Source organism: Suncus etruscus, chromosome 4 (genome assembly GCF_024139225.1).
Source record: "Suncus etruscus isolate mSunEtr1 chromosome 4, mSunEtr1.pri.cur, whole genome shotgun sequence".
In the NCBI taxonomy this organism is placed as follows: Eukaryota; Metazoa; Chordata; class Mammalia; order Eulipotyphla; family Soricidae; genus Suncus; species Suncus etruscus.
Genome location: NC_064851.1, coordinates 152,564,696 through 152,580,088, shown reverse-complemented (window position 1 = coordinate 152,580,088; position 15,393 = coordinate 152,564,696). Strand labels below are relative to the sequence as shown.

The following is a 15,393-nucleotide window of genomic DNA, read 5'->3' as shown; positions in this document are numbered from 1 at the left end:
GGAGGACCTGCACTACCGGACAACAAAAGGGAGAAGCAACGGTTCAGGCCACATAAAGAACACAGGAAGAGCTCACCAAACAGCCCCCTCTAGAACCACCTTCAGGAAGGGGACCCATCTCCATGCCTCAGGGGACCAAAGCAGGCCAAATTTAGAAGGCACAGCACTCCAAAGCACACCAATAAATACAAAGAAATATGGGTAAATCAAGGAGGACCCTAATAACTGGAGATATGGAGACAAACCCTAGCAAGTTTCCAAGTCCACAAAAACGCACAGATCCATGGGAAGAAGACCCAAAAGCAGCCATGAGGAAAGAAATGCAAGAATTAAAAAAAGAAGTGAAAGAAACCCTAGCTACTGAGTATAAGAAATCTATGGATGAATGCATCAGCCAAATTAAAGAAATGTTAAAGAACATGAGAGGTTCCATACAAAAAGAAATGAAGGAATTAAAAGACAAAGTAACAAGCCTTACAATCTGAAACACAGAGTTGGAGAAGCACATTGAGGAACTCGAAGGAAAACTGCGAACAAAAAATGATCAAGAAACCAACAAAGAAATAAAAGGCAAAGCACTGGAAGGAAAAATCCAATATCTAATGAACAAGGACAAAAGAAACAATCTAAGAATTGTGGGTATACGAGAAGGGGAGGAAATAGGGAAAGGGGAAGAACAAATAGTCAGGGAGATAATAGCAGAGAACTTTCCCACCCTCTGGAAAGAAACTTCAGGGCAAATCCAGGAAGTGAAGACCTTCCCTAATAAAATAGACCCCAATAAACCAACACAAAGACATATAGTAATCCAAATGGCAAAAAAAAAAAAAAAAAGAACAAGGAGAAAGAGGAACTCCTTAAAGCAATAAGGGAGAAAAAAACCTCAAGTACAAAGGAAAGGACAGAAGAATCAAACCAGATCTCCCATTTGAAATAATTCAAGCAAGAAGACAGTGGAATGACATATTTAAACGACTGAATGAAAGAAATTTCCAACCCAGGGTACAATACCCAGCAAAACTATCATTCATATGGGAAGGCAGACTAAAAACATTCTCAAACATGAACTAACTTGAACTATTTGTGCAAACAAAGCCGATTCTAAACGACCTACTCAGAGACGAATTACACAATCCAAACCCCCAATTGTAACAACAACCACTCCACACAACACAACTGCACAACAGTCCTCAATCTCAATAATCTCCCTAAATGTTAACGGACTAAACTCTCCAATTAAAAGACACATAGTAGAGAACTGGATTAGGAAAAATAAACTGGACATCTGCTATCTGCAAGAAACACACCTACAACTATAGGATAAGCACAGACTTAGAATAAAAGGATGGAAAGTAATTATACAGGCCAATGGAAAACAAAAAAGAGCAGGAACAGCCATTCTTATATGAGACCAAATTGCATTCAATCTCAAGAAAGTGATGAGAGACAAAGAGGGTCACTACCTACTGATCAGGGGAACATTAGATCAAGAAATACTAACCCTGGTCAATATCTATGCACCTAATGTAGAGCCAGCAAAATATGTGAGGCAACTACTGGCAAACCTGGAGAAACACATGAAGGGAAATGTGATAATAGTAGGGGACTTCAATACTCCACTATCACAACTAGACAGATCCACCAAACAGAAAATTAGCAAAGAAATAAGAGCCCTAAATGAAAAAACTAGAATACCTAGGGCTAATAGACTTATATAGAGCCCTCCATCCCCAGAAAGCAGAATACACATTCTTCTCAAGCCCACATGGAACCTTCTCCAGAATAAACCATGTCTTAGGATACAAAGCCAACCTATATAAGACCAAAATTTAAGGATCATTAGAAGTACCCTATCAGATCACTATGCAATAGAGGTCAAAATTGACTTCAAGAAGAAACAATGGAGAAAAACTAATACCTGGAGATTAAACAACATGCTGCTCAACAACAGCTGGGTCAAAGAACAACTCAAGAAAGAAATAAAAAGATTCCTTGACACAAATGATAATAGACAACTTGCCAAAATTTGTGGGACACAGCAAAAGCAGTAATTAGGGGGAAACTCATAGCAATACAGGCCTTTGTCAACAAACAGGAAAATAACAAAATCAACAGTTTAAACGAGCACCTCAAGGAATTGGAACAACAGCAGCAGAGAAATCCAACCACAACCAGAAGGCAAGAAATAATAAAACCAGAGCAGAAACAAACAACATAGAAACTAAGAAAATAATACAAAAAATCAATGAGACCAGGAGTTGGTTTTTCAAAAAAATAAACAAGATAGACAAACCACTGGCAAAACTCACCAAAAAAAAAAAAGAGGTAAAACACCCAAATCAGTAGGATCACAAATGAAAGGGGAGAGATTACAACAGAACCCCAAGAAATACAACATATCATGAGATCATATTATGAACAATTATATTCAGTTAGGCTAGAGAACCAAGTAGAAATTGACAGATTCCAAGAAAAATACCATCTTCCAAGACTGGAAAAGGAAGAACTAGAAAGCCTTAATAGACCAATCACCTCAGAGGAAATTGAAGATGTAATTAAGAAACTCCCTAAGAACAAAAGTCCCGGCCCAGATGGATTTACAGGTGAATTCTACCAAACATTTCAAGACCTACTACCACTTTTCCATAGGCTCTTCCAAACCATAGAAAAAACAGGAATCCTCCCCAATTCATTTTATGAGGCTAATATCACACTCATTCCCTAAGATGGCAAAGACACCACCAAGAAAGAAAACTACAGACCAATCTCACTAATGAACATAGATGCAAAGATACTCAACAAAATCTTAGCAAACCGAATCCAGCACTTCATCAAAAAGATCATACATCATGACTCAGTGGGTTTTATACCAGGAATACATGGTTGGTTCAACATACGCAAATCAATCAATATTATACATCACATCAACAACAAGAAAGACAAAAACCACATGATCATATCAATCGATGCAGAGAAGGCGTTTGACAAAATCCAACACCCTTGGATTTAACACCTATGTTAAAGACACTCAGCAAAATAGGGTTAGAAAGAACCTTCCTCAAGATAGTTACAGCTATCTATGAAAAACCTACAGCCAACATAATCATTAATGGTGAGAAACTAGAAGCATTCCCACTAAGGTCAGGAACTAGGCAAGGCTGTCCACTCTCTCCACTCTTATTCAATATAACCTTAGAAGCCCTAGCGATAGCAATCCAACAAGAGAAGGGAATCAAAGGAATCCAAATTGGGAAAAAGGAACATAAATTATCTCTATCGAAAACCCTAAAGAGTCCACAGTAAAACTCCTACAAACAATTAACCAATACAGCAAAGTGTCTAGATACAAAGTCAATACACAAAAGACAGTAGCGTTTCTATATACAAACAACGAAGTTGAGGAGAGAGAGATTAAAAATACAATTCCATTTAAAATAGTTTCAAAAAATATCAGGTACCTAGGAATCAACCTTACAAGGGAAGTGAAAGACCTATACCAGGGAACTTCAAAACACTTCAGAAAGAAATTGAAGAGGATCTAAAGAAATGGAAGGGGGCCAGGCAGTGGCGCTAGAGATAAGGTGCCTGCCTTGCCTGCACTAGCCTTGGACGGACCACGGTTCGATCCCCCGGTGTCCCATATGGTCCCCCAAGCCAGGAGGGACTTCTAAGCGCATAGCCAGGAGTAACCCCTGAGCGTCACCGGGTGTGGCCCAAAAACCAAAAAAAAAAAAAAAAAAAAAAAAAAGAAATGGAAGAACATCCCATGCTCATGGATAGGTAGAATTAACATAGTCAAAATGACTATCCTACCCAAACTACTATATAGATTTAATGCAATCCCTATTCAATTTCAGACACCATTCTTTAAAGAAATAGAACAATCAATCACAAAATTCATCTGGAATCACAAAAGACTCAGGATAGCCAAACACATACTGAAAAATAAGAAACTGGGTGACATCTCCTTACCTAACTTGAAACTATACTATAAAGCCATAGTAATCAAAACAGCATGGTACTGGAACAGAGATAGGACCTCAGACCAGTGGGTCAGAACAGAATTCCCAGACATAAACCCCCAGATATACAGCCAACTAATATTTGATGAAAGAGGCAAGAACTTGAAATGGAACAAAGAAAGCCTATTCAACAAATGGTGTTGGTACAATGGAAAACCACATGTACAAAAGTGAAAATCGACCCATACCTCACTCCTTATACAAAAGTCAACTCAAAATGGATCAAAGACCTTGAAATCAGACCCAAATCTATAAAGTTTATCGAGAATAAAATAGGCAGAACACTCGAAGACCTATATATCAAAAAGGTCTTCGAGAATGGAGCACCAATGGCAAGAACCTTAGCAGCAAACATAAACAAATGGGACTACATCAAACTAAAAAGCTTCTGCATGGCGAAAGAAACCTTACTTAACGCAAGAAGACAGTTAACAGAATGGGAAAAAATCTTTTCACTCGACATATCAGATAAAGGGCTGATATCTAGAACTTACAAAGCACTCAGAAAACTGAGCCCCCAAAAACCAAATAAAGCCATAAAAAAATGGGGCAATGAAATGAATAGACACTTCTCTGAGGAAGACAGAAGGATGGCTAACAAACACATGAAAACATGCTCACCTTCACCCATCATCAGAGAGATCCAAATCAAGACAACAATGAGATACCACCTTACACCAGTGAGGATGGCTCACATCAAAAATAATGGGAACAATCTCTGTTGGCAGGGATGTAGTATGAAAGGAACTCTCATACACTGCTGGTGGGAATGCCCCCTAGTCCAACACCTATGGAGAACAGTATGGAGAGTGCTCAAAGAACTAAGAATTGTGCTGCCATTTGACCCAGCAATTGCTCTCCTAGCTATATACCCCCAAGGTGGAAGGACATTCATTCCAAAATACGTATGCACCCCACTATTTATTGCAGCACTCATTATAATAGCCAAGTCTTGGAACCAACCTCGATGTCCAACAACAGATGAATGGATCATTAAGATGTGGTATTTATACACAATGGAATACTACATGGCAGTCAGAAATTATACAATCACAGACTTTGCAGCAACGTGGATGGACCTAGAACATGTTATGTTAAACGAAGTAAGCCAGAAGACAAAAGATAAACACAGAATGGTAGCACTATTCTAAAGCACCTAGAACATACATCCTATACACAACTAATGCTCAACAATCAAATAACAGGGTTTAACAGGGTAGAAACTCTAAACCCTGTAATAGTCAACATATACTCGAGAGCAGTGCCCGAAATACATGAAAAAGGAACAACACAAACTCTTGACTACATTCTACCACAAAGAAAACAGCAACACCAGAAACAGCAGCATAGAGAGAACAGGTATGTAATCAGCCTTCTACAACAAAGGCCCACAATAATCCCTTAGAGATCGTATACAGTATCACAGGTAAAGAATACCACGGGAAATCACTGACTCCAATTGAAACATCCCATAACACTATGTTTTAATGCCTTTATCTTACTATATTTAAAATAACCTCTCAGCTTTTCTGTCCACAGGCGTTCTTGGATACAAAGGGTGGACAAACTAAGATGGCAGCTTGGGATACCACACGAGATACCATACCTAGCTGGCACTACGAGATGGTCCTGAGAAAACTCTTTAATATACACTTTATCTCAAGGTTAAACCTTCTTTTAGGAATTGAATCACATGACCAGTCAGACCACAGAAGCAGTAACTGTGATGTACAGACTTAAACTACAGGCTCTACTCATTGAACACATTCAAGCAAACTAGCATTCCCTTGCTACGTTTTCCTCTCTTCTCACTTTCTTTTTTATTTTTTTCTTTTCTATTATTCTCTTTACTTTTTTCCTTTTCTTTTCTCCCTTTCTTTCTAATGTACTTTCTCTTTTCTCCCTTCCTACCCCTACCATATACCTTCCCCTTTCCCCCTTTTGGAAATCCAACTATCCCTTCACCCCTCAATCCCATCCAGACCTCCTACCATATTAAAACTCTTCACCCTCAGTCCTTAATCTATTAGGCATCAAGACTGACCTCCTACCTCAATGAACCAGTACCCAGAACCCAAGCGAAGGGACACCCAGTCAAACCCACACCTCATCTCCTGCAAGAAAAGGCAGCCAACTCCCCTGCTGACTCATGCTGTGTGGTCCTCCCTACCAACTCCCCATAATGTGAACTGTTACTTGAAACTGGACTTAGTTCCAAAAGTATCCCCAATGCAAGAACTCTTCCAAGACCTCCCTGCCGCAAATCTTTTGCCAATCTGAAGGTCAGGGGGTGTGATGGAAAGGTCCCTGGGAACCCACACACCACAAGAAAAACCCAAAAGACAATGGGAAAACCTGTACTTCCAACATAAGCATAGAACTGTATTACACCTCCTCTTTACCTGATTTTCCCCAAATGTAAGGTAGTCTTTTGCATCACTTTGGTCCTTTAAGTACTTTGTTAATTCATTTCTTTTTTTAAAAAATTGTCTGTTTTACATATACATATGTGAGCACATACATTATTAATCTTATTTTTCTTGTATCTTTTTTGGGTATGTGACCTGTTTCTGTTTTCTGCTCTGTCCACCCCCAAATGCACCGACAATATGATGTAGCACCATTTCTCCCTGCAGAGGCACACTAAAAAAAAGGGGGGGAAATCTTACATATAAAAAAGAGCTCTTATCTACTAGAGATAGCAACTCATAATTGTTTACAATAAAGGGATATCTCCTACCTTGAAAATATGTCATGTGGAATCAACTTAGACCTTAGGTAATTAGATACCATCCGTCCAGCCTTGAACCCTGGATCCCAGACATAGAAACGGCACAGTTCTTCACAACAGCTTCAGGAAACAAATCCCATCCGGGACAGCCTTAATACTGCTAGAACACCAACAAGTGTCAGCTCTAATACAATATCCTGACAACGAGGGAAATGGGAACAACTTGATCTAAGAGCAGGTTATCCTACCTTACCAGCTAACGATAAGACAAAATCAGAAGACTTGTCACCCGTTGGTAGGTCCAAAAGCCAAGATCGTGATTTACAGATGACTGGCTGCTAGAACCATGACCAGACTGTATATATCTTAGGACTAATAAAAAAGCCCTAGTCTAGGGTTTGAACTACGATCTGCACAACAACCATGATCCCCAGTTCCAAAGGTCCGGCAGAGACAATTGTAACAAAATGGGGCTTCTGGAAACACAAAGAAAGACACTATCCTAGGTGCCATACTAGGTTTAGTGCAAAGACCAAGACCACCAACCACAGAAGATGGATTAAAATGACACTGAGGGAACAGAAATTCTAGAACCACAAAGACTGACTTCATCGTAAATCCCACGCCGGGAACTGTGCAGATACTGAGATCTCTAGATACAGAGGTCTGATTGTATCACCTAGGACAGAGCAGAAGTCTTCCAAACAACACAAAAGCCCCACCGGGAGAGTAAATGATCCTGAACAGAGTCTATAGTTGATCCCATGACAATATACTCCAAGGGCGGGGAAACCCCATATCTCTTAGGCCAAGTGAATTCCTTTTCGAATGACCCCAATATTTACTGTGCCAGGGCAGTGGGGAAAAAAAGCAAAAAAGCACAAAACATTGTATATTTTTATATTATTATTTTTTATCTTCATTTATTATTATTATTTTTATTTACCTATCTATTTTTGGTTTATTTGTTTTGGTGTGGTTATTGAAGCGGTTGCCCCATTTATACTTATTTTTTTCTGTTCTTTTCTTTTTTTAAGTTAGAAATTATTGTTTTAATTTTATTTTATTTAAACACATTGATTACATACCTAATTGTGTTTGGGTTTCAGTCATGTAAAGAACACCACCCATCACCAGTGCAACATTCCCATCACCAATGTCCCAAGTCTCCCTCCTCCCCACCCGACCCCCTCCTGTACTCTAAACAGGCTCTCCATTTCCCTCATACATTCTCATTATTAGGACAGTCCAAAATGTAGTTATTTCTCTAACTAAACTCATCACTCTTTGTGGTGAGCTTCCTGAGGTGAGCTGGAACTTCCAGCTCTTTTCTCTTTTGTGTCTGAAAATTATTATTGCAAAAATGCCTTTCATTTTCTTAAAACCCATAGATGAGTGAGACCATTCTGCATTTCTCTCTCTCTCTCTCTGACTTATTTCACTCAGCATAATAGATTCCGTGTACATCCATGTATAGGAAAATTTCATGACTTCATCTCTCCTGACAGCTGCATAAGATTCCATTGTGTATATGTACCATAGTTTCTTTAGCCATTCGTCTGTTGAAGGGCATCTTGGTTGTTTCCAGAGTCTTGCTATGGTAAATAGTGCTGCAATAAATATAGGTGTAAGGAAGAGGTTTTTGTATTGTATTTTTGTGTTCCTAAGTTATATTCATAGAAGTGGGATAGCTGAATTATATGGGAGCTCGATTTCCAGTTTTTGGAGGAATCTCCATATCGCTTTCCATAAAGGTTGAACTAGATGGCATTCCCACCAGCAGTGGAGAAGAGTTCCTTTCTCTCCACATCCCCGCCAACACTGTTTATTCTCATTCTTTGTGATGTGTGCCATTCTATGTGGTGTGAGGTGGTATCTCATCATTGTTTTGATTTGCATCTCCCTGATGATTAGTGATGTGGAACATTTTTTCATGTGTCTTTTGGCCATTTGTATTTCTTCTTTGTCAAAGTGTCTGTTCATTTTTTCTCCCCATTTTTTGATGGGATTAGATGTTTTTTTCTTGTAAATTTCTGTCAGTGCCTTGTATATTTTGGAGATTAGCCCCTTATCTGATGGGTATTGGGTGAATAGTTTCTCCCATTCAGTGGGTGGCTCTTGTATCCTGGGCACTATTTCCTTTGAGGTGCAGAGGCTTCTCAGCTTAATATATTCCCATCTGTTAATCTCTGCTTTCACTTGCTTGGAGAGTGCAGTTTCCTCCTTGAAGATGCCTATAATGTCCTGGACTGTTTTGCCTATGTGTTGTTCTATATGTTATGGTTTTGGTTCTGATATCAAGGTCTTTAATCCATTTGGATTTTACCTTCGTACATGACATTAGCTGGAGGTCTAAGTTCAATTTTTGGCAAGTGGCTAGCCAGTTGTGCCAACACCACTTGTTGAAGAGGCTTTCCCTGCTCCATTTAGGATTTCTTGCTCCTTTATCAAAAATTAGGTGATTGTATGTCTGGGGAACATTTTCTGAGTATTCAAGCCTATTCCACTGATCTGAGGGCCTGTCCTTATTCCAATACCATGCTGTTTTGATAACTATTGCTTTGTAGTACAGTTTAAAGTTGGGGAAAGTAATTCCTCCCATATTTTTTTCCCAATGATTGCTTTAGCTATTCTAGGGTGTTTATTGTTCCAAACGAATTTCAAAAGTGCCTGATCCACATCTTTGAAGAATGTCATGGGTATCTTTAGAGGGATAGCATTAAATCTGTATAATGCCTTGGGGAGTATTGCCATTTTGATGATGTATGCGTTTATGGGAATATATTAAGCTGAGGGTATGCGTTTCCATTTCCGTGTGTCCTCTCTTATTTCTTGGAGCAGAGTTTTATAGTTTTATTTGTATAGGTCCTTCACATTTTCAGTCAAGTTGATTCCAAGATATTTGAGTTTGTGTGGCACTATTGTGAATGGGGTTGTTTTCTTAATGTTCATTTCTTCCTTATTACAATTAGTGTATAGAAAGGCCATTGATTTTTGTGTGTTAATTTTGTAGCCTGCCACCTTGCTATATGAGTCTATTGTTTCTAGAAGTTTTTTGGTAGAGTCTTTAGGGTTTTCTAAGTAGAGTATCATGTGATCTGCAAACAGTGAGAGCTTGACTTCTTCATTTCCTATCTGGATTCCCTTGATATCTTTTTCTTGCCTAATTGCTATAGCAATGAATTCCAGTGCTATGTTGAATAGGAATGGTGAGAGAGGACAGCCTTGTCTTGTGCCAGAATTTAGAGGGAAGGCTTTTAGTTTTTCTCCATTGAGGATAATATTTGCCACTGGCTTGTGGTAGATGGCCTTCACTATATTGAGAAAGGTTCCTTCCATTCCCATCTTGCTGAGAGTTTTGATCAAGAATGGGTGTTGGACCTTTTCAAATGCTTTCTCTGCATCTATTGATATCATGTGGTTTTTATTTTTCTTTTTGTTGATGTTGTGTATGATGTTGATAGATTTACGGATGTTAAACCATCCTTGCATTCCTGGGATGAAACCTACTTGATCGTAGTGGATGATCTTCTTAATGAGGCATTGAATCCTATTTGCCAGAATTTTGTTGAGGATCTTTGCATCTGCATTCATCAGCGATATTGGTCTGTAATTTTCTTTTTTTGTAGCATCTCTGTCTGGTTTAGGTGTCAAGGTGATGTTGGCTTCATAAAAGCTATTTGGTAGTGTTTCCGTTTGTTCAATTTCATGAGTCTTGCCAGGATTGGTAGTAGTTCCTCTTGGAAAGTTTGAAAGAATTCATTAGTGAATCCATCTGGGCCTGGGCTTTTGTTTATGGGCAGACATTTTGATTACCTTTTTAATTTTATCAATGGTGATGTGGATGTTTAGATATGCTACATCCTCTTCCTTCAACCGTGGAAGATTATAAGAGTCTAAGAATTTTCTCTTTTCTTTCTTTATGTGCTCTGCCATGTTTCTTATCTCAAGACCATGGCGGTTTTTTTTGTTTGTTTGTTTGTTTTGTGGTGCTTATCATTATTGTTGGAGTCCTCAGTGGATATTTGACACTTCTTTTTGTACTGGTGGAGTGTTTCACCTTCTTTTTCTACTTTGTCTCTCAAACCGATGAGGAGAGCCTCTAGAAGAATTCCACTTATTTTCAGCATATTAGACTTTTACCCCAGTTTATTACTTTTCTCTTCTTCAAACAAAACCACGTAAATTGAACTAGCTAGTCCTGCCCCCCAGTGAGAGGGGGAAGTAAGGGAGGCACCAGGACCAAACAGGTGCAAGACTACTAAGTAGTAGGCTAGGTACAGAGGGGACCACATATTCTGGCAGCGCTGTGGGTGAGGGAAGAGCATATGGGAGGTAGGAGAAAAACGGAGGTGTGGGTAGGACAAATTGGTGATGGAAATCCTCCCTGATTTTATGTAAATATGTACCTAAAATATTATTGTCAACAATATGTAAGCCACTATGATCAAAATAAAAATTATATTAAAAAAAGAAAACAACCCCATTCACATTAGTGCCACACAAACTCAAATATCTTGAAATCACCTTGACTAAAGACATGAAGGACCTATACAAAGAGAATATAAAGCACTGATTCAATAAATAAGAGAGGACAATAGGAAGTGCTCATGGATTGGCAGGATTAACATAATCAAAATGGCAATACTCCACAAAGCATTGTACAGATTTAAAGCAATTCCTCTATCGATACCCATGACATTCTTCAAAGAAGTGGATCAAACACTTCTGAAATTAACTTGGAACAATAAACACCCTTGAACAGCTAACTCTCTCCTTGGGAAAAGAACTATGGGAAGCATTACTTTCCCCAACTTTAAACCAGGATTTTTAACTACAGAAACTTGACAGCAACAACTTTGATTGTGAAGAGCTTTTACTAGGACCACTGAGAAAGACTTTGGGGTTAGACAACAATATACCTGGAACCTGTTGTTGGTCTTATGCCAAGATAATTCATGGGTAATATCTCCCTATCTTTTAGGCTAAAGGTTTTTCCTTTCAATTTCCCCATATTTTGCTGTGCCTATGCAAACAACAACAACCATCTGTCATACACACTCCTTTTTTATTGTATTATTTATTTCTTATCTTTACAAAAGAGCTTATTAAACCTTCTGCTATTGTATTAATGACTTGTTGGAGATATAATAATTTAAAATAACACAAATATACTTGCTAATGAACTTTTTAAAAGTTCATAAGATAAAATGGAGCACAATAAAGTATTGTGCATAGAGATACACATATTTGAAAATAAAGCCAATTAGTTCTTTTGAGTAAGTGAAATAAGTGAGTGTTACATGATACTATAGTTACACTCTGAGGAGATGTAGGTTCTAATAAAAAATAGATTCAAGGACCCAGAGAGATAGCACAGTGGTGTTTGCCTTGCAAGCAGCCCATCCAGGACCAAAGGTGGTTGGTTCTAATCCTGGTGTCCCATATGGTCCCACGTGCCTGCCAGGAGCTATTTCTGAGCAAACAGCCAGGAGTAACCCCTGAGCACTGCCGGGTGTGACCCAAAAACCAAACACACACACAAAAAAAATAGATTCAAACCCTTATGGCCAGAGTTATAGAAGTAAATCATGGAAAGTCAGTTCACAACTGAGTCAGCAAAATCCCAGTCTCTGGCATTCATCTGTAGGCCATGTGGATGCTGCCCTATGCTCAACTTGGAATCTAGGAAAGAACTTACTCTGTAAAAAAAATCACAGATCCTGCCGACCATAAAATGAAGCCCAGAGTCAAAGAAGAATATAACAGTCTTAGGCCACTGTGATAGATCTTGATGCAAAATTATGTTTACTAATTTTCACTTCTGAGGTTGAATATGCTTATCAGTCAGTCTACTAATTGCTTTTGGAAAAGGTAAACAATGAGAAATTATATATAACAATAATTTGAGCAAATTTGACAAAAGATTCTTTTACTTGGCAGTAAAAATGTTGGATACGTTAGGAAATAATATGAGTATATGACATTTCATGTTGAGGAAGTAAAACATATACAAACAAACCTGAAATTCTGCATGAACTGCCGAAACTTATCCACTCTCTTTGCCAGTGGCACGATAATATTGATAAGTGTATTGGCCATGTTGAGTCTTTCTTTTTTCACTTTCATGATAGGGCCAAATGGCCGAAATAAAACAAGTCGTCTGAATTCATGCTTTTGATCCCCTTTAAAAGTGAGTTCATACAAAGTGCCTTTATCCTTTTCTGTTCGGTAAATCCCTGTTAAGAGAGAAAGGAAAGATATGTTTAAATTTTAACAGTAAGTGACTGCTGAGTGCTTAATATAGTCAAGATGATTTTAAAACATAAATTCCCTTTGAAAACAAGTATAGACACTCTATATATAGAAAACTCAAAAAATTCTAATTTTAAAATCCCCAAAGAAATTAAAATACTCCAACTTAAAATATCAGTTTAAAATGCTTTTTAAAAACATAATGGAAAGAGGTAATGTTGAGTACAAAACTTCATTGATACTATTTAAAGGCTGTCAGGGGGAAAGGCTGTAACAAGTATTTTGCTTTTAGAAAAATAGAAAGCAAAAGATAAAAACCATGGAGGCATGACAACCTTAAAGAACAAAGGCAGTGTTGGAAGCAGCTACGTTTCCCCAGAGACAGGAGTCTGGCAGTGAGTGTTGCCCTGATTTGGTACCAAAGCAAGGCTGGGAATTGTGGAATGTAGTGTGGTGCAATTAGGTGTCAGAGCTACAAGACGACTGCTAAGAGTGGGTTGATGCCAGGAGGTGAAGCTGCCATTGCTAGGAGATTCAAGGAGTACCACACTTTCTCAATCCTTACATGGTACTCAAAGTCTCAGGACTCTCATCTATGGGCCTGGCTAAGACATCTGCAACTGGACAAGGACAATAACATTGAAAGAGCAAGCAGGGTAAGGGAAAATGTGACAGGAGGGCCCACAGTAGCATGATGGTGAGACAGCCAAGGACAGTAATGTAGCAGTGAGGCTGATTTGCTTCATGGTCTCTCATTGCTTATAGGCAAAAAAGCCCAAAACAACACATGAATAAAAACACCACCACACAGCAATAGTCACAATGGTAGAACAATACAGAACCCACCACACTTAACAAATGAAGATGTTAGTTCCAAGGACTCGATTAACATCAGTCCCCTATATAGCTTCTATGATAAGTACTTTAAAGACAAAATTTGGAGGATGTTTAAAGAACTAAAAAAAAATATATATATATATATATGGAATAAAAAAGAACTCAAAAAATATATATATGGAATAAACTGAAAGAATAGCAAGTCAGACCCAAGAAAATATGAGTAGAAAAGAGAAAAGTTCAAATGGAAATAATAGTCTGAAAAACTTGGTAGGGAGAAATGAAAACTCAATAGTAGGCCTCACCAGCAGAGTAACAGAATCAATGATCTGGAAGATGAATTGTATAAAACATCCATATAACAGAAGAGCCTTAAAATAAATGAACAGAAGATGAAAAAAGAAATCCTCAAATAAGCAGACAACATGCCTTTGGGATAAGTTCAACAGGAACAACATAAGAATCATTGGGTTCCCAGAGAGGGAATGAGGGAACATTCAAAGGCATTGTTGATAAGAAGCTCCCAGAGCAGAAGAGTGCTTGTACCCACATCCTGGAAGCCTTAAGAGTATCAGCTAAACGGGGTGGGAATGCCATCTAGTTCAACCTTTATGAAAAGCAATATGGAGATTCCTCCAAAAACTGGAAATCGAGCCTCCCATACTACCCAGCTATACCACTCCTAGGAATATACCCTAGGAACACAAAAATACAATACAAAAATCCCTTCCTAACCCCTATATTTATTGCAGCACTATTTACCATAGCAAGACTCTGGAAACAACCAAGATACCCTTCAACAGATGAATGGCTAAAGAAACTGTGGTACATATACACAATGGAATATGCAGCTGTCAGGAGATATGAAGTCATGACATTTTCCTATACATGGATGTACATGGAATCTATTATACTGAGTGAAATGTCAGAGAGAGAGAGAGAGAAAGATGCAGAATGGTCTCACTCATCTATGGGTTTTAAGAAAAATGAAAGATATTCTTGCAATAATAACTTTCAGGCACAAAAGAAAAAAGAGCTGGAAGTTACAGCTCACCTCATGAAGCTCACCATAAACAGGGATGAGTTCAATTAGAGAAATAACTACATTTTGAACTATCCTAATAATGAGAATGTATGAGGGAAATGGAAAGCCTGTCTAGAGTACAGGCGGGGGTTGGGTGGGGAGGAGGGAGATTTGGGACATTGGTGATGGGAATGTTGCACTGGTGATGGGTGGAGTTCTTTACATGACTGAAACCCAAACACAATCATGTATGTAATAAAGTTGTTTAAATAAAAAAATTTAAAAATAAAATAAAAAAATAAAAAGAGTATCAGCTAAACGAGACCCAAATTATAGTCCTTCAAGGCTCATCCTAATCACATTAATAAAAAAAACAAAGATAATACTAGAATACTGAAAGCAGAAAGATCATAAAGGGAAATTATATAAGAAGAAGCATCTTTAAGATTTACAGCAAATTTATCACAAGCAACCATTCAGACTGTGAAGGCAGTGGTGACTTATAGTAAAAATTTCAATAAATT

General features: G+C 38.2%; 1 protein-coding gene across 1 annotated transcript in view; it reads right to left on the bottom strand.

The window, feature by feature from the left end:
• Positions 1-15,393, bottom strand: part of CSGALNACT1 (chondroitin sulfate N-acetylgalactosaminyltransferase 1) — an 87,436-nt gene that overhangs the window by 61,175 nt on the left and 10,868 nt on the right. The window contains exon 2 of the mRNA XM_049771850.1: positions 12,776-12,992. Coding sequence (XP_049627807.1) covers positions 12,776-12,992 — 217 coding nt within the window. The remainder of the gene's footprint in view (positions 1-12,775; positions 12,993-15,393) is intronic.